At 33.0% G+C, this 19,627-nt stretch overlaps 1 protein-coding gene across 7 annotated transcripts in view; it reads right to left on the reverse strand.

Moving 5' to 3' along the window:
• Positions 1-19,627, reverse strand: part of LOC111064115 (whirlin) — a 156,469-nt gene that overhangs the window by 55,805 nt on the left and 81,037 nt on the right. For 4 of the 7 annotated variants that reach the window (XM_039425404.1, XM_039425403.1, XM_039425406.1 and 1 more), the window contains 3 exons: positions 12,600-12,745; positions 6,365-6,449; positions 2,925-3,050 (listed from right to left, as the gene is read on the reverse strand). In XM_039425404.1, the coding sequence (XP_039281338.1) occupies positions 2,925-3,050; positions 6,365-6,449; positions 12,600-12,745 (357 nt within the window). The remainder of the gene's footprint in view (positions 1-2,924; positions 3,051-6,364; positions 6,450-12,599; positions 12,746-19,627) is intronic. The other 3 variants (XM_039425409.1, XM_039425408.1, XM_039425405.1) reach the window with 2 other exon arrangements.

Below are 19,627 nucleotides of genomic sequence, written 5' to 3' on the forward strand. Positions count from 1 at the left end.
AAAATGTATAGTAATACTTATTTCCATTCATATTCACCCAATTAATCCACATTTATTTTTAATTATTCAGAATTATACAACTTACATAATAGTACCACAGGCTCACGCCCAAAACGGTTCCAATTCTGATCTATACAACAGTCCAAATGTATCAATGAATGAATTCAAGTGGATAGCATAACCTATAATTTTTATCAATTCATAACTCTACCTTCATTGTATTATCATTCATCCAATCATCATCACCTAGGCTTAAAATACTTCTAGAAAGTCGCCTTTGTAAAATCATAAATAATAAATATCTAGATTATGTGTCACTTCAACATTCTTCAGTTACACACTCAATTTACAATTCAAAACACACAATACTTCTAAATTGAATTAAACCAATTACAAATATTGATAAAATTGCAAACTTTCTCCCATCAATTTATCACAAACCTTGTATTTCCCATTTTTCAAGAATGGGAAATACATTTCCTCACTATTACTCAGTTCACAGTTATGTATAATATTCAATGAAATAATATCATAATTCGATTCAATTGCAAAGGTGGAAGGTTCATAATTTTACAATGATACTGTAGAACTGAGAGTATTTCAGCTACTGGAAACCAAGAGCGTTATCAACGCTCCCATTTTCCACTAAAAAATGATCCTTATAAAGATAGTTTATCAGAGATTGACAATGGTGTAATAACCGAAACCGGTCTTTCTAAGTAGGTATCAATAAATCTGTGGTTTTTTGACAATTTCTTAGTCTTTTTCATTCAATATGAATAATTACCACAATATCAACTTCTCAACTACACAAAAAGTGAAAAATGTTACGTTCTTAGGACCGGCCTGCGTGAAAAAAGTCGTTTAGTCTCGTCAATAATCTCGCTGAGCCTGTCAGATGACTCAACATTTTCGAGAGTGGAAAATAAAATCGATTGCAAATATCACGTTTATTGTTTTGCACACCGAAATCTATCGCTTGGTTTGTTGTGCCTTATAAATCCTTGTCTGAAGAGATCTCATCATAAGCCTATTCTCTAGAAGAGTTCTGTTCTTGTATTCAAGTCGTGGAAACAATGTTTACAAAAGTTGGAAAGTTATTGTGTATATAGAGAAAGATAGGGGAGTATATTTCACTTATGATATGATAAGCTGCATGGAATATGTCAGAATGCAATAAGAGTTGTTCTTCTCTGGAGAGGAAGCAACAATGTGGAATGGCTGTCTCGCCTCCACTCCAGCGGTGGCTGGAAATACTTTGGCGATGATTTAGGGGGATACAAATTGGGGAGCAGCACTTTCTCCAGCTGGCAACTCTCCAATATTCCAGAACTGTGGAGCCTCCAGCCTCCGTGCAACGTACGCCAGATTCCATGCACTCTGACAGCGCCAGCATGCAGTTTGTCCGGTTCACTCTAATAGCTTAATTCGAGCAATTTCATTACGAAACGTTTAAATCCAGCTGAATTGGCTTATCTGCTGTATTGCACGGATGGCTGCACCCAAATTTATTCCACCTCAGCCAACAGTGTGGTGCGTTAATGTTAAATTGATTCTGCCACTTTTTGCAATGGAAGCTTGTTTCAACTTTCATTCTCTGAGAAAGGATTCTCTCTCATTTAAACCTGGTGCTTCGCTTCAAAAAAATAGTCCATACCTCCTCTGAACCGAATCATTGTATTTCAAAACTGCCTGAAACCAAATCTGCGTAATTTTATATTTCCAAAGCAACAATTCACCTAAATTTTATCTTATTGTTGGAAAAATTGAGAATTTCCTGTCACGTGCCTGTATAACATGTAGATCAAAGGAAAGTCTGTGCATGCGGAATCTCCTATTATCTATTATTACATTCTCAGTGATCTCTGTTTCACCTTTAACTCTGAAATCTGAAGGTGCGTACAGATATACGCGCCGCGAACATGAGCAATTCACTTTTAATTAGCTGATACCAAGCTTTTTATATCTGTATCTTACCGTTTCTGTAAAAATACAGATTTAGTCAGCTGATCAAAAGTGAATTGCTCATGTTCGCGGCGCGTATATCTGTGCGCACCTTTACAAGTACTGACCCTGTGCTGCCATTTTATGTCTATTAACTAATTTTCACAATCTATATACAAGAGAATAGAAATTCAAATCACTGGTCAATATTCTTCATTGTTACAACTTATGAAATCGTTGATGTTTGGTTGACTCATTGACACTCATTCACTCATTGTTACTGATTGACTCATTGATAACTCATTGAGTGTGGGTAGAAAATCAATGAATTACATAAACATCTTATTTCTGACTGATTGAGCACTTTCTCTATGAACAAATCATTCCGGGTATCATTTTTCATTGATTATTACACACATTGAAAATTGTATTGCAAGGTATATAGAGATTTTATAAAAGCGTAATCTGTATAAGAGATTGATCAAAGTGAGATGAAAGAATTACGTTACATACTATTGTATTGATACTTTATTATTCTTTATTCGTTATTGATTCATACAATTAGTACATCATCAAAATGATAGGGAGAGAAAAAATAAGGTAACCTTGTGCTATTCCTCTCCCAAATTCAGATACTCTTTTGATACTCATCAATATCGCATACTAAACTCCAAGTTCATTTGGAAAAACGGAGAATCTCAGATATAACATCGAAAAACAATGAGAAATAGGTTTAAATATGATAGTAAAAAACGATTTATATGATTTAGAAAAACGGAGAATCTCAGATATAACATCGAAAAACAATGAGAAATAAGTTTAAATATGATAGTAAAAAACGATTTATATGATTTAGAAAAACGGAGAATCTCAGATATAACATCGAAAAACAATGAGAAATAAGTTTAAATATGATAGTAATATTGATCTTGATGGAAAATGTCATATGGATATTCAATGTATGTGTGAGTTGAACTTACCATATTGGCCTCGTCATAGGAAGATTGATTGAGCTGAGACACACTGGAGTGCCTGCGGTGGGTGAGGTCCATGTCACCCCCGTAATCAAAACCGCCATCCACTCTGGACTCCCATCCTGGAAACATCTGCAACAGCTCTGGCTAATTAGCTCTTGAGGGGGAGAGAGGCAACGTAACGAATCAAAGGACTCGCTCAGTTATCGATTATCTTTTGTTAGTTAAATACCAAAGTGAAGATACTGTACAGCAGAACGAAAAGGATTGTAAGATTTTTAAAAAGCGTAATCTGTGTAATGAACTGTGGTTGTATCGGCGCATTCTTCGTATTTCATGGACAGAAAGGGTGAGGAATTCTGAGGTATTAGAACGAATTGGGACGACAGTGGATGTTCTTTACTGTATTAAGAGTCAGAAGCTTCAGTATTTTGGACATGTGATGCGCAATGAGAAGTACAGATTCCTGCAGTTGATAATGGAGGGCAAGATTGAAGGAAGACGCCGGCCTGGAAGAAGGAAAACATCCTGGTTAAAGAACCTGAGAGAGTGGTTCAACATTGACTCAACATCTCTGTTCCGAGCTGCAGTCAATAGAATCCAGATTGCATTGATGATCGCCAATCTCCGTCGCGGAGCCGGCATATAGAAGAAGAAGAAGAATCTGTGCAAGAGAATGATCAAAGTGAGATGAAGAATATTACGTTACATAGTTTTCAAAAACCGAATACAAATGTCAGGTAGGCTAGGGTCAAGGTGGGAGCGTCTATTAAAGTTTTATTGGTACACTGTAGTTGGACAAATGTAGTTCGTTCACTTTTGAGTTCTGACTCCAGATAAGTACCCAGGATGACTATGACAACAAAAATAACGACAACTGTTTGTTGTCAAACTATTATTTTGATCTCTTGGTGAAATATTAAACCATAAGTTCTGGAACATAATCAAAACAGTCTGTTCGGGAATTATTGGACCTCTTGTCTGGATCTGTCAACTAGATTTGAAATTATTGTTCTAATCCTTCTGTTCTTTCTCATTCTATTTGAAGAAGTTAACTCCTCAATAGACTAGATTGTCTGAAGCATAATGATGAAAAGTAGTTTGGAATATGTGAGAATTTTAATTTATCATAATAAGTTCAGTTTTTTTGGGGAATTGATATTTATAAAATATCCCAGAAGGACAAAGCTGGGGCGCAAGAAGGACGTGATTCTTTTCCAGTCTGCTTTGGAAACACGAAAATTATCAAGTGAAAATTTGAGAACATGATTGCTTCAGCAATCGAGTTTGATATTCTATGATAATATGAATCAGTGCCATTTCGCTTTTATAATTATAAATACATCGGAAAATTGCCTGCAAATAAAATGAAATATTAAGCATCTACTAGGTGCATGCAAATTAACCTCATGAATAGGATTATGTACAGAAGATTTGAGAGACAAGTGAAATAGTATCATTCTACACATGATAATACAATTAAGATTAAAATTATAACAATGTGATACATGTAACTATTAACATAATATGTGCAAGGAAAACAGTATAATCTTGATTATTCGAGCATGAGTTTCCTCGTTGTAAGAATTGATTCAACTATTCAATCATTCATTTTACTAGCGATACTACGATCACTCATTCAAATTTATATTTGCCTGTGATACCTATTCAGATTCCACTCAGTTTGAAGTTATGTAAAGTATTGAGGGACAATTTCCTCTCAATGCATAAACGTCGCTTGAGAAATTATTCTTGGTTGCAGCTTCAAAGAATTTTAATCTATCTCCTAGATGAATGAGATTATATACTCCAATTCTGATTAAATACACTAGAATAAAGCCAAAAACATACAAATGATTCTTGAGATGTTAATATTCTAAGACAATTCCAAACAATAATAATTGAAATAATAGTATCAATCATACCAATATTATCTCACATAAATAGTCTATGAAGTATTGGAAAATTACATTATATCACAAAGTTATATTCACTTCTATCATTTTGAAATGTAGCTCTCTAATTGGACCTTAATATTCTTCTCTACATCTATTCTTCTAAGTTGAACATGATTGCTTATCAAGAAAGCAGAATAAGCGCAAACGCCATTAAGATCTTTTCAATATGAAAAATAAATTGATTTTCAATATGCATTAATACACTGCATGTGTCTATATATGCATTAATATATACATTAATATGCACTAACTTATTACATTTTCTAGTGATTTTGAATAAAATGCAATGCTTGAATAAATGTAGCAGTAATGTTGCATGTTCGATATCCGTTGGTAGTCTTAACCAAAAAGAAGATATCATGTTGAAGTGAAATATTTTTTCAATTTGAAGAGCTGTTGATCCCAATATAAAATATTGATCCCAATATTGATCAATATTGATCCCAATATAATCAAACCAGATAATATAGATTTATTATATCGTGTGATAAACCCGTTGAAAACTTCGTGAAATTCAAAAAAAATTAAAGGTATCTCCTGCAACTTATTAGATTTCATGTATTGGTTCAAATAGCTTATTAAGGTGAAACTATCATTTGATGGGAGCAGAAATGAGACGTTAAGAAGTAAGTCTGGATAATCTAACTCATAGCTATAATAAAATAAAAATTGATAGTATTAACATCACAGCCTGTGATGTATAAAATAATGTAGCTAGCTTACGATTATGTCAAGAACTGAGAATAGTGTACTTCAGCGCATATCTCATGTACCAACAACTTAAATCGACGTTAAAGAGAATTTTCAACTCATAACACTTGTTTACTAATGCTGTTACATATTATAAATAGATGGCATAAAATCAAAAAATCAAATCAAAATTTTTATTCACAATACAAACAATTGAGGGTCCTGTCAAACCCGAAGGTTTTTCGGCGGTTGCCCAGTTACAAAAAAAATTATTTCAATTTACGATAATTCTTCTAGAGGTAGTTGTTCATTCCCGTGTAGATGGGTTGGTTGAAAAAGAATATCATGTTTATTAAATCAATATAGTCTTCGTATAATACATCATAATGAAGCTTTGACTTTATGTGTGCTATCTTGCTTTATTATTATCGTGAATATCCAATCGAAGTACCTGGAAAATGTCCAGGTAGGTTGTGTTCCTTATTATATTTTGTACTATCACAGTTTCATAATCAAACAGCTTTATCCAATATGGATTTAAACTCTGAAACTGAGACTTCAGTATGGAAACTTCATGTGGAAATAGTGAAACATCACTTACATGTAAAAAAATTTTCATAATCCTATACTAGTTTCAAAATTTGTTTTGGAAAAGTTTTAAAAGTCAATTTGATGGCGATACATAAGCTCTGCTAGCGGTCTTACATTGCGCTTATTTGGCTTTGTGCAGGTACTGTATTAGAAGGAAAAGGGTGGAATTAATATGAGAATGTAGTAGTAAGGGGTGGTATTCCGCACCTTGTGGAACTCCTCATCCCCCGACAAAGCAAGGTCGTTTCGCTTAGGTAGGGAGTTGGCGTACCAGCGCGGAGACTCACCTCTACTGCAACCAGATAACACAATAGTCATTTCCATTCCTCGGCTACCAACATTTCATATTCAAACCGAGCAAGCCAACGAGAAACAAGTCCCGACATTCTCCCATCTCTTCCATTCAGTGGCTCCAGTTCCTAATTGAACAAGTCCAACTTCTGATGTAGTTTTCGTTAAGAAAGAGTATTGTTTTCCAACTCCAGTTCCGATTCATCCATTTCTATTTCTAGTGGATGTGGATAGTCAAGTCTAAAATTATGATGCAGCAAAAACATGTGCTCGTTTCTTTGTACTGGCGTGGATTATTATCCACGATTGGAACTGTAATGTCTTCTATAAACGAAAATATATCCAGAATATGAATAGTTTAAGATTCAACTTAAGACTTAAGACTAGTTTAAGATTAAACTTAGAGAATCATAAGAGAAAGTTTCAGAGATCTTATTGTAGAAAGTTTGAAAGAGATGTTATTGATCGATTTAGATAAATTAAGTAGCCAACTATCCTCATACTAACAAATATGATTCGCCTAAGAATTCATTCATTATCTTTGTTTATGCTATTTCCAAAAAATATATTTTATATGTAAAAGTGAATATATTTTTCCGCTACGGATGTAGATAAATAATTTGATTTACTGAAACTGAAACAATGAATTGTGATTTATTTATTGGATTTAGTTACAGATGAAGGCTTAGCTCAGAAAATATAGGTTTCCATTATCGACTTTTCAATAGGAGACACTACAATGTTTTGCCAAAAAAATTTATTTGGATACATCAGACTTTTTGAATTCAAGCATCAAGTTAACATCTTAGATAACACTCGACAATTTATAAAAAATATTCTCAACATTCACCCCGTCCATTAATTTATTGTCATGTCTCGCTTCTGATAAACCATTATATTAGCAGAGGGTTCCCATATCTTAATCCTGTATCTCAAAAAATAGCTGAAGAGTTGAAAGTTGAGAAGCGTTGTGGGAATTCTCCGTTTATTCCGCAAAAGCAAACATGTCAAGTTCTGATAGCAGCGTACTAAATTTATTGGCAACTTTGTAAACATCCCATCCAATAGAAACATTGGTGTATTCAAGCGCAAAAGTTTATCGCTCAAGATGAATAGCATAGTTTCTGATAGAACATTACTTGCTAGGGAAATTTGCGAAATTTCAGAGATATGGTGCTCTCGATCTTTTGTACTCTAGTTAGAAATAGCCGATAGCTTGAAAGGAAGATAGAATCAGTCAATACACTAGAATAATAAAGACTGAGTCTTTCAGAATCTAGATGGATATTGAGATAAATTATATGTTCAGAATTTTTCAAGTAGGTCAGAATTAGAATCTATGGAGTATGGATCGTTTATTGGAACCCACTTACCACGTGAAACAACTTAAGGGAGCTAGTAGAAAGCATGTCAAGTGCATTAAGTGAGTACTAAAAAGTTGATCGAGTTCCAAAAAGGATTCCTCTCCAGTTGAAACTTCGGCTTGTTTATCTCGACTGATAAATGTTCACTACAGCTTCCAATTGCATTCATTTTTCATAGATATCTTTCTTTAGACCTTTAGGGTTTGAGTTCTCTCATTGATTTGCTACAAAGGTGACTGATTCATCTACAAAGATGACGTGCTCTAGAGTTTTATCTGCATTAGAACATTCTCAATTGAATCCATTTATAAGAATATATTCTTATAATCCTTCCAGAGTTTGTTCAAACCTATGTAGGATAGATGGATTTGGATAAAGAATAGTCTTCGAATAAACTATCCGATGAGATGTTTGGTTTTCAGAACTACTTTTGGTATCGGAATACAATAATTTATCTTTGAATCCAGTTCAATAGAGCACAAGAGTGCATTGAGTCGAGTGTCGAATGTATTTGATAAGAGTAAATAACTTTTTTCCATAGGTTCATTCTTTGATTTCAGATCTTATATTTGTAGAGTTTAGTAGGTACTTGACGTTCATACTCTCAACTATTTCTGCCTCAGTGGTACAGTGCTTGAAAAATCTGATAAGGGACTTGGTCAAGTCCATTAAAGTAGTGTCGTTGGCTCTCTGTAGATAGGGTGAAGTAAAATGTGCAAGATTGGAAAACTCCCACTGTAATGTAAACAATTAATCTGATGTGAATCGTGTTGCAACGTTTTACAAAAGCTAAACCAACATCATGAAAAGCAATTTATATTTTGATAGCTGAGCCCTACAGAGTTAGGACGGGAATCCCGCTATCAGGTTGATATAAACTGTCTTTTAATTAACGTAGTTCCATGACCGTGTGCTGTGTCGATTACTGTGAAGCTTTGTTGAATTTCGCAGCGGGAGTAAACAATAGTCTAAATAGCTCTTCTGAATCAAAACAAATACAAATATTGAGTTTTATTTGTTGTATTTGCACAACTCTCAAATTTCACTCTATTTTTCAAGCGTCTCTCCAAAGACAATTACTTAAAACGTTGGTAATTTGAGGGAGATATTGATAATAATCAACGTTACAGCAAGCATTGGAAAAATAAAACATTTTTTTTAAGTCGTTGGACGTACGTGAACTCATATTAAGTTTCCAATTAAACTCATTTCTGTTAGCTCAGAAGAAACATGACAGCAATTTTCAATCCAATAAATTGTTTCACTTATCCAAATTCAAATCATTATCTTATTCAATAAATGGTATCCTCCTAAGCTTGGCAGGAGATAATAATTGCGAACTTTCGGAGATGCATTTATTTCTATTTTAGTGGCAAATTTGGCGAGAGAATAATTAATATTCTACACTTTCCAGACAATCTTGAACAGGAAAATTACTTCATTGAATATCTCACCTCCTGAGCTGATACCTCATTATTTATCAGTTGGAGATTTTTTAAAAATTAAACTTAGGATTATTCCTTCTTCAGTTTCAATCTACCTACAACGTAACCGGAGTTATCAAAGCCAAATAATTAATTCTATAGCAGCAGATACTTTCACTTTTGAGGATATGTTGGGAACATACAAAGTATGAATATTTTAATATTAATATCTATATGCGTGAACTAATTATGAATTATCATGATGATTGTAATAATTGGATCAATCATAATACACGATAAAGTTATGTAAATAAATTATTCTTTTTGATTCCTCTAGTCATTTGAATGGTTTACCAGAACTAATTATTATGCATTTTCACAATTTTCAATAATATTTGCGATTATTTGTTATTGCGATCAAGCTACGTGGATATAAATATCCCCATCCAATAGCTAAGTAACTACCGAATTATTCTAATCGACTTAATACGAGTAGTTTGTCATCCAACATTGGAACTTGATCTACGAAATGCACTCATGTATTTTTCTAAGAAGTTTCACTTACGGAAGTTCAAATTCCATTCAGAAAAACCATAACCGGCAATAAATCAGAGTGAACTTCATGAATCTGTATCTGTAAATCTATCTAAAATCTGTTAATGATCAATAAAAATTGTGTATCTATCAAATCTAAGAGTTGTGTATCTAATTGTGTCCAATGCCATTTCCTGCTATGAAGACCAGAAAAGTACGCGATGACAATAGTAAATAATCACTTCTAATAATAGTCAACAATACTCAATATAAATTCAAAAAATACTCAATAATAATATTTGTTACTAGAATGATAAGGTATAGTGGGAAGTTATTGACTAATCAATGTTGGCTTACTAATCCGAATAGTAAAAGGGAAATAGTTAGAAGGAAACATTTTCCCGAAATTATGGTAACATTTTTAAAATAACGTTGTGTTTTCTACAAGTGGACTCTCAAATCTTTCAAAAATGCTCGAATCAATGAATCTGGATTCTATATATTTTTTGGATAAACATTGTAAAAGTTCCTAGTTTCTTTCGAGTTTGACATTCGTGTTTGCAATTGAGTGGATACAATTCAGATGAAATGAGTGAAATTTATTGTCAAATGAAATAGGTCAGGAAGAACTTATGTTAATGTATGGCTTCCATTGAACAAGTCAGTTTGCAGCTTCGTATTATCCAATCACGATTAACATGACAGACAATCTCCAATGATGTGACAGTACATTGGCTTCTATTATTGATATGGGTTGAAATCAATTCCTCAAACATGCAAGGGAAAGTGGAGGATTTCATAAGGGAATGTCAGATATCCTGCCAATGACTTTCTCACTCAATTGAACTGAAGATAAAAGATATCTTACTGTATTTTGAATCTGCCTATAATGATAGTTTGAAGAGTTTGATTTCAAGTATTCCTTTGATTTTTTATTTAAGGCTGTGCAAAGGCTAAAAATAAACTTTCTACTGGTGATATTTTAGGAAGTTTTTCGTTTTGTATATCATCAAGCTATCAAAATAAAGAATTTTTCTCAGGAAAACATTTTTTCCTATCATTATTTTTTGAGATATGAGCGCCTAAAGTTTAAATTTTTGGGACAGAACATTTCAAATTCGGTTAGAGATAAATCCATGAGATTTATAGGATTGATTCTTCATAGTATTGTTGATGTATTAAAATGATCAAAAACAACTTTTTGTTCTGCTATTTTTGGTCCTTTTTGGTAAATTGAATAACTTTATTAAAAATTGGTATTTTCAGAAAATTTTTGTTTTAATACATCAACAATACCATGAGGAATCAATCTTCTAAATCGCATGGATTTATCTCTTACCGAATTTGAAATGTTCTGTCCCAAAAATTTGAACTTTAGGCGCTCATATCTCAGAAAATAATGAAAGGAAAAAATGTTTTCCTGAGAAAAATTCTTTATTTTGATAGCTTGATGATATACAAAACGAAAAACTTCCTAAAATATCACCAGTAGAAAGTTTATTTTCAGTCTTTGCACAGCCTTAAATGTTGAGAGCTGAACATATAAAATACGTTACTATACTTCAAAGATGTCTATGATGATAATTTAAAGAGTTGTATTTCAAATTTTCCCTTTGATTTAAATTTTGAACACTAGAAATGTTGTTCTATGATCGACCTATTCTATACTAGCACACTGATAGAGTAATGCTATCTATACTCACAAGGTGCAAGAAAATTCTACCACAAGGGAGATTAGTTTCCTCAGCCAATAAGGCTTAGTGTTTGTAAGGCTACTTAATGTTGTAGTGGACGTTGACTGATCAAAAATGAAATAACTTATTCAATATCTTGTAAATAATTGATTAAAATAATAAATATGGATCTTGCACTTTTACAACAGTACTCAGCTAGAGTATCTAGAGTACTCCTTGTACGCTGAGGATGTGGCCCAGTGCCACGAAACGCGTCCGTCAAATAAGAAAACCTTGTAAAAGTACAAGATTAATATTAATTATTTCAATTGAATGTTTGCAAGATATTTATATCAACAGTTCAAGTAGGATGAATACAAAAGAAGAAACTTATTGAATATTAAATATCATAATAATAGAGCTATTCAAATTTGTAAAATCAGTCACCAACATAATTATAATATAGCTACTGTATTACAGGAAATGAATACTACAAAAAGTTGCTATGAGAAAATTATACAACAATATTATATTACTATTTGCAAAATTATCCGCCAGTTCCTACTGATTATTATCTACCAGCTATGGATAGTTTTCAATTCTACCGTCTATTTATTTATTCACTTAATTATCTATTTTTATTCATTAGATAAACAATTGCAATATCGGAATAAAAAAAAACTAGTGCTAGCCCAAAACCTCATCTACAGACTTGTCAACAATCAATTAATTTTAGTTTTCTACTAAAACTACATCTTACAATGTATTTTCAACCTTATTCACGATCATCTTCTATATCAAACTAATCCTTTATAGCTTGGACAACTTAAAGAGATGGAATCTCATTTTTTATTGGAAAAACATGGAGCTAACGAGTAAAAAACTATATCTATAAAGGTGCATACAGATATACGCGCCGCGAACATGAGCAATTCACTTTTAATCAGCTGACTATAACTGTATTTTTACAGAAACGATAAGATACAGATATAATAAGCTTGGCATCAGCTGATTAAAAGTGAATTGCTCATGTTCGCGGCGCGTATATCTGTGCACCTTAGATAAACCAGAGACTGGAATATTGATCACTGACAAATGTTTATAGTTTTCATGAATTGATTTTGAATTAGTCTCGCTCTATATTTACAAATCTCACCCATAACTTCGACCGAGTGGTATTTCAGGTCCTAGACCAAGTCCAGAGTCTTCGCTGGGCGTCCGGAAGTCCTCCGGCTCAGTGCAGGCCTCCCCTGTGGCCGACGGCGGAAACTTGCATGGCCTCGACGTTGAGAAATGCTCAGGCTGAAAGAGGAGTTCATTCACTTCCGGTCATTCCATTTCCAATTTATCTCTCTACAATTCAATTGAAGCTACCGTATCTGTTATCAGAGTTGCTAATTCTCTCCCACAGGATCACATTCTAGTTTCCCATCGACTTGGAGTGAATTTGGAGTGAAAATTCTCTCTCACGTGAAGAGACTTTACAGATTTCTCTGGCATTACTTTTTATGATATGATTAAATTTAGTATTCTGCTGAGATATTCTCCTATTCTGGATCATATAATGGATATTATTCAATAATGAAGAGTTTTCTGAGAGTGAAATAATTGTTGCTTAAAATTGAGAGGTTTCTATTATTGTATATTTGATTTTTCAACTTGAAATGGCCTAAGTTATGGTCGAAACTAGTCGTTGTAATATTCAAAATAATAAAGGGTACTACAAGTTTTAATATTGTTTTTATTAATTTCTAATTGTACTTATGTATTGTTCAAAAGGCTCAAGTTGTGCTGTAAGGAATAATGTTTTGTGCAATCAAATAAATTGTAATGCTGTATTTGAAAAATCTAATTCACTTACAGTTCACTTACTGTATTATTTTTGAGACTCAGTAATGTAATTTTGTGTGTACAGTTACTGTAAAACTCGATTTAATTTTTTGTCGTACTGTTTTCAATATTTGACTTTGCCTATTGTTCTAAGAATTTAACGGTAATAAAATCGTATTCATTAATTCATTTAATGGATGATATTGATAATCATGGAAGAACTCATGGAATCTTTCAAATTGGGGAATGATATATTTTGAGATATTAATCCAATAATTATAAGTTTTAAGATTCTGTAACTATTATGAATTCAGTGTATAAAAGTCCGCAAATTCTATCTCGAGCTCACTGTAGTATTGAAGGGTTATTTTGAGAGGTCTGAATGGATATTATTCCAATTATAAGTTTCAAGATAAACTTATAATTATAAGTAATTGTTATGTAATAGTTGTAATTACAGTATTATGAATTCAGTGTATAATAATAATTGTCTGCAAATTCTATCTCGAGCTGACTGGAGTTTTGAAGGGCTATTTTGATATGCCTGAATGGTGGATAATCTTCAGTTTTGATTCGATTCGAGTGCATTGGAATTGTCCAGGGTTTAAAGAAAACGGCTGCTGACTTTTAAGCTTTTTTATAGAGATATATTATGATTTATGATTTCTATCCCATTATAGAAGAAATCAAGTTATCAAAGATAAAGGGATCCAGAGCTACATCCAACTGAAAAGTACAGCTCTGGACAGAAAACGATGGGAAGCTGCCTACCAATCGAAAGATTGAAGCTAAAGAAGAAGATAGAGGAAATATGTTTGTTGGAGAAATGTGAATTTTGAATGTAGTCAATGTATACTGGGTTTCTGTAACTATTTCATGTTCATGAGATGTTGTGATTGTGAAATAAATAAATGTGATTCATTGATAAATAAATGTTTATTTCCCCAAAAAACTAAAACTACAACATCAATTACACAAAATATTAGATGAATTACAATTACATACGATAGTTAGTTACAAAGAATTCTTATAATGTGTCCTCTACTTGTTTAGTTATTTTCTGTGTGGAAATTGACCTACTCCACTATGGCGTACCATGTTCTAGAGCAGTGAACAATAATCAAGATGATTGTTGATACACATTATTGATTGTTGTTAAATTCCTGGATTTCATATGTGATTCTGAATGAGAGCGTCGATTGTATAGCTCATTAAATTTGTACTCATTGGCTAAGGAAGACTTAGTCCTATATTAGTTGAACTTTGTAACTCTGTATCGAATCTATTGAAGACTATTTAGAAAACTACTGAAATTTCAAACATTTCCGAAGCTACATTGGAGGACTCAACTTCCATGAAATACGATTTCGAACTACAATGAAAGGCTTAACTTCAAGAAATACGATCTCGAATTCAGAACTCCCTTACTTCATCACGTAGTTCAGAGAAATGAAATAATGATCAACCCAATTGAGATTCTCTGCATCGAACAGTATCACCAAAGATGATATCCTATCCTTTGAATAATAATTATTCAAAAGCGAGCTTTGAAAGATGATGGGTTCAGAACTAAGGCTTGCAATTGGCTTGCAATTTGCTAAGGCATGCATTTAATTCATGTATATAAATGCAAATGTGGTTCATCAAAGGCTGCGATTGTGGTGGGACAATATTCGCGATGAAAAGCAATCAAGAAGAAAGTGAACTATTATATTCGCATCACACTCTATAATCTTACATTCAATTAGGACTTAACTGGAGGGAAATAACTAATTCTAATTTCCGATAGTGTGGTGGGTGGAAAGCTGGTGAAGCCCCCCCCCCCAAATACCGCTCAAGGGCTGAATAACAATGCATCACACCATTTGCATATAATTTGTGTGCGCTCGATTGCATGATTGCCTTCCGAACCGACGTACCACCTTCTTGTGCGAAATAGTTGATTGACTAATGATGGTAGGGGGTGGGGGGTTGGCGAGGTTGCTAATAAGACACATATCAAGGGAGGAGGGTAGCAGTGTAAGAAAGTGTTGAAGGGGTAAGACATATCTAGCAAGATATGGAGAAACTGTGTGGTGCTATATTGCTGCAGAGAGGTGTGAAGATTGGAAGGAGTTGTGTATTGTTTGAACTTTTGGGGTGAGGTATTTGTATAACTCACTTCATCTAAATGACTACTCAGCAAAGAAGTACTATCGGTTAGAGGGTCAAAAACTCTTGTTTCATTAGAAACTCTAAATCAATCCATATGATATTATTCTATTCATAGACTTTTGTTCGATATAATATATGAAATTCAATTCAATTTATTTCCATCAACAAAATCTCTATACAGGTTGGGTGAAAAGTCCGAGAACGGCTTAATATCTCATATACAAAGGTAATTTGACGGTGGGTGTGATTGGGGATCCTACTCAAGTTGAAAAAAACTACTTTACAATGACTTTAAAAATGTGGTCCGTCATCTTGGATCCGCCATATTCAATTTCAACTTAATTTTTTTAAATAGGAAGGTGGTCGTGCGATACATGATTTCGATAGGAATTTCAAAGGAAAATGAATGGCGGAAACCGCATATCAACATATCAAACCGTTTCGAAGATATTCACATTATTAATCAATACTATTCAAAGCAGAAATGAGAGGAAAAAGTATGAGAACGGCTTGGTATCTCATAGAAAGAAGTGATTCCAAGGTGGGTGTGTTTGGGGATCTCACTCAAATTGGAAATACTACTTTACTATGACTTGAAAAATCTGGTCCGCAATCTTGGATCCGCCATTTTTAATGCAACTTTATTTTTTTTAAATAGGAACGTGATCATGCGATTCATGATTTCGATATAGAATTTCAAGAAAAATTAATGGCGAGAACCGCACATCGATATCTTAAACCGTTCAGAAGATATCCACATTATCAATCAGTACCATGCAAATCAGAAATAGAAATACATAAGTGGTAATTAATAATCTTCTAAACGGTTTGAGATATCGATGTGTGGTTTTCGCCATTCATTTCTTCTTGTAATTTTGTATCGAAATCATGTATCGCATGACCACCTTCCTATTCAAAAAAATAAAGTTGCATTCAAAATGGTGAATCCAAGATGGCGGACCAGATTTTTAAAGTCGTAGTAAACTAGTATTTTCAATTTGAGTGAGATCCCCAACTACACCCACCTTGGAATCACTTCTTTTTATGAGATACTAAGCCGTTCTCATACTTTTCTCTCATTTCTGCTTTGAATAGTATTGATTAATAATGTGAATATCTTCGAAACGGTTTGAGATATCGATATGCGGTTTCTGCCATTCATCTTTTCTTGAAATTCCCTATCGAAGTTATGTATCGCACGACCACCTTCCTATTTAAAAAAATGAAGTTGCATTCAAAATGGCGGACCAGATTTTTAAAGTCATAGTAAAGTAGTTTTTTCAATTTGAGTAGGATCCCCAATCACACCCATCGTCAAATTACCTTTGTGTATGAGATATTAAGCCGTTCTCGGACTTTTCACCCACACTGTATACTATAGTTATTGTAATATAACTGATCAGTCTGCACATGTTGACTGTTTTGGAATTTAGCTTCAATAATATATGTAATTATTTCAGAAAATAATTTGTTCCTCCTTTCTCAAGATTCATAAATACTCCTAAAAGCATTTCTATTATGTAACCCCTTTTTCTTACCTAATATTTTCAAATTAGTGGAAACATTATTAGTCTTGTAATTACTTCACTTCGCTCTTCACTCTTGAAATTGGTGTAAGTGTATTCTAAAGAATCACTTGAAGAGGATAAATATCTCCTTTCTACTTTTAGATTTGTCAATAGGACTTTTTCCCCTGTGTTTAATCTATGAAAATCCATTCTCAATCATTTAATTTTACGGTAAGGAGAATCTGTTTGGTTGATAATTCAATAATTGAAAGTTAGAACTTAGTGGGTTAGATGGCTGATTTCATTAAGGATTTTAAGTTGTCGTTCATTTTAATAGTGTATTTTAAAAACACAATAATATCATTTCGTGAAGGATTGGAGGTTAAGATTGAGAGTTGAGTAAAGAAATTCAAAAACTTGTAAGATCCTATGGGGAATATTTTCAAATTGGAAAAAGAGATACATGATGATGCTGATTCATTGCAATTGAAGTTAAAACTTTTTTTCATAGTTTTCGATCCATTTGAATACAATCTCAATGAAGGAAAATAATTACTTCAAATTTGATGTTGATGATGTTGCTATTTTATTTTTAGAGTAAGGTCTAGTAAATTATCACAAACGTGTGACTATGGGCTATCCTTGTGAAAGAATAATTAGATACAACTTTTTGAATGAATTAGGTATACCACAATTTTTGGTATACCTTACATTATTATAGCAAAGATAAGAATCTTTGAACTCTTCTGAAGAATTATTTTGAAGTGTAATAATGGAGAGCCATTTATAACAGCATGAAAGTAACAACAGAGGTCGAAAAACGTGTAATATTTTCCATATTTTATGTGTAAAATGTGTTCAATTGATACAACACAGTTGAATTAGTAGGCAATCGGCTTAAGAATTGAAAAATTCATCTCATGCAAAGGAGTTCGAGAACAAATTAAAAATTTGAAAAAGGTAGTGCCTTAAATCAATGATAACAATAATGAAGAACTTGTTATCACAATAAAAAGTTTGTAGATAATAATAAGGATTATTCAGAAGGTGATAAGAAAAGATGTGCATGAATTTGGAAACATGGTTGATAAAGACTTTCATGACTAAACTACGTGGTAGGAAGTGAGCAGATGTCTCAAAAATTGTCTGAAATCGGTTAAAAATTGAAATAAGTAGTCGAATTGTGAATTTTCAAGTCGTGCCTTCAGATATGTGCACGTGCATAATAGTGAAATGAGTGCAAAAGTTCTAAGAGAGTTAGACACTAGACTAGACAATCTCAACTATTGGTCACTAGACACAAATGATTTCAACTAGCAGAGCAAGAGTTATCTTCGAACTATCTAATCTAGTTTTAATTTTTGAATAATCGTCAACAAGATACGTTCTGTAAATTCTCCCATGCATCTAAAGATTCTGAAATTTATTGTGAATTCTTGTCACTTCTGCTTATTATCGTCTTTTGGCTAACTTGTATGTGGAATTACTCGACAACTCAAATATTGCAAGATATGACCTGCACTTTTTGTCAGTCAAACCAGGATAAGAAACTGAAAAATAAGTGATGTGGCAAAATGTCATATCAAACAAGATTATGAAATATGATTATAATATTATACGATTGTATGAACTAAAACGCCTGATTCGCAAAAAAATTGGGGTTCAACTTCTTATAAGCTCCGAGTTTCCCTAAAACTGAGAGTAACTGTTGATGGAGATCCAAGACAATCTGAAATTGAGTTTTTGACAACTGCATTTTCTCTTGGAGAAACCCTTTGAAATACAATATCTTCTCTAAATTTGTTCACTATCAGATCTATTTTATCCAGTCAACCTATCAAACTCTTTAGAACTGTAAAGATCTGGAACAGGCGATTATTAAACAAAAAATATGGAGGAATATTTATATATTCACGATTTATTTGTGATTCATTGTATAATTTGAAAAACAGATGAAAGAATAATTTTGACTGTGGGAATTAATAAACTCCTGGACTTTCTCATTGATTAAATTGTGAAATTGTTCATTGAAAATATTTGAAAATGATTGAGGCAACAAGCGTAAAATCCCCCGGTTTCTTGCAGTCAGTAGCCTAATAGTGAAACCCTTCCTGAAGCTCTTGAAGTTTCCCCTGTTGTCTTCAATAGTTTTCAATAGATTCCGTTTCTTCCAAAACTATGCACATCAATCCCCTCGGGAACATTTTCGCTTATTATTCTGATATCGTTCACCTCTTCACAGAATCTGAAAACTGATTTTGATTCCCAGTAGCTAAAATTGTGTGAAACCTTGTTATACTATGTAACAATTTCTTTCTGGAATTGGAGTTACAATTAAACTGATAATCTGAAAATTTACAAGTTGTCAACAATGAATTGTGACTTGACATAGTTTTGATCAAGACTATACGTTGTTGGTAACGTACAAACATGATTAGCCGATGAAGGCAGATTTGAAAACGTTTTCTTACGAAAACGCAAAATCAAGGCAGTCACTGCTTAGCCTATGCTTGTTGAATTATGTAACTTACAAGACTATTGTATAGACTGGTATGACAAGTTATGATTCAGAATGCATTGCTTCCAATATAAATAAAGAAATAAACATCCTCAGAAAAGGATCATGATTATGGACGGGTTTAATCACAATATTATTTCAAAATTGGAAAATTTGCCTCACCGACGTTCAAAC

This window comes from Nilaparvata lugens, chromosome 3 (assembly GCF_014356525.2).
Source record: "Nilaparvata lugens isolate BPH chromosome 3, ASM1435652v1, whole genome shotgun sequence".
Lineage (NCBI taxonomy): Eukaryota > Metazoa > Arthropoda > Insecta > Hemiptera > Delphacidae > Nilaparvata > Nilaparvata lugens.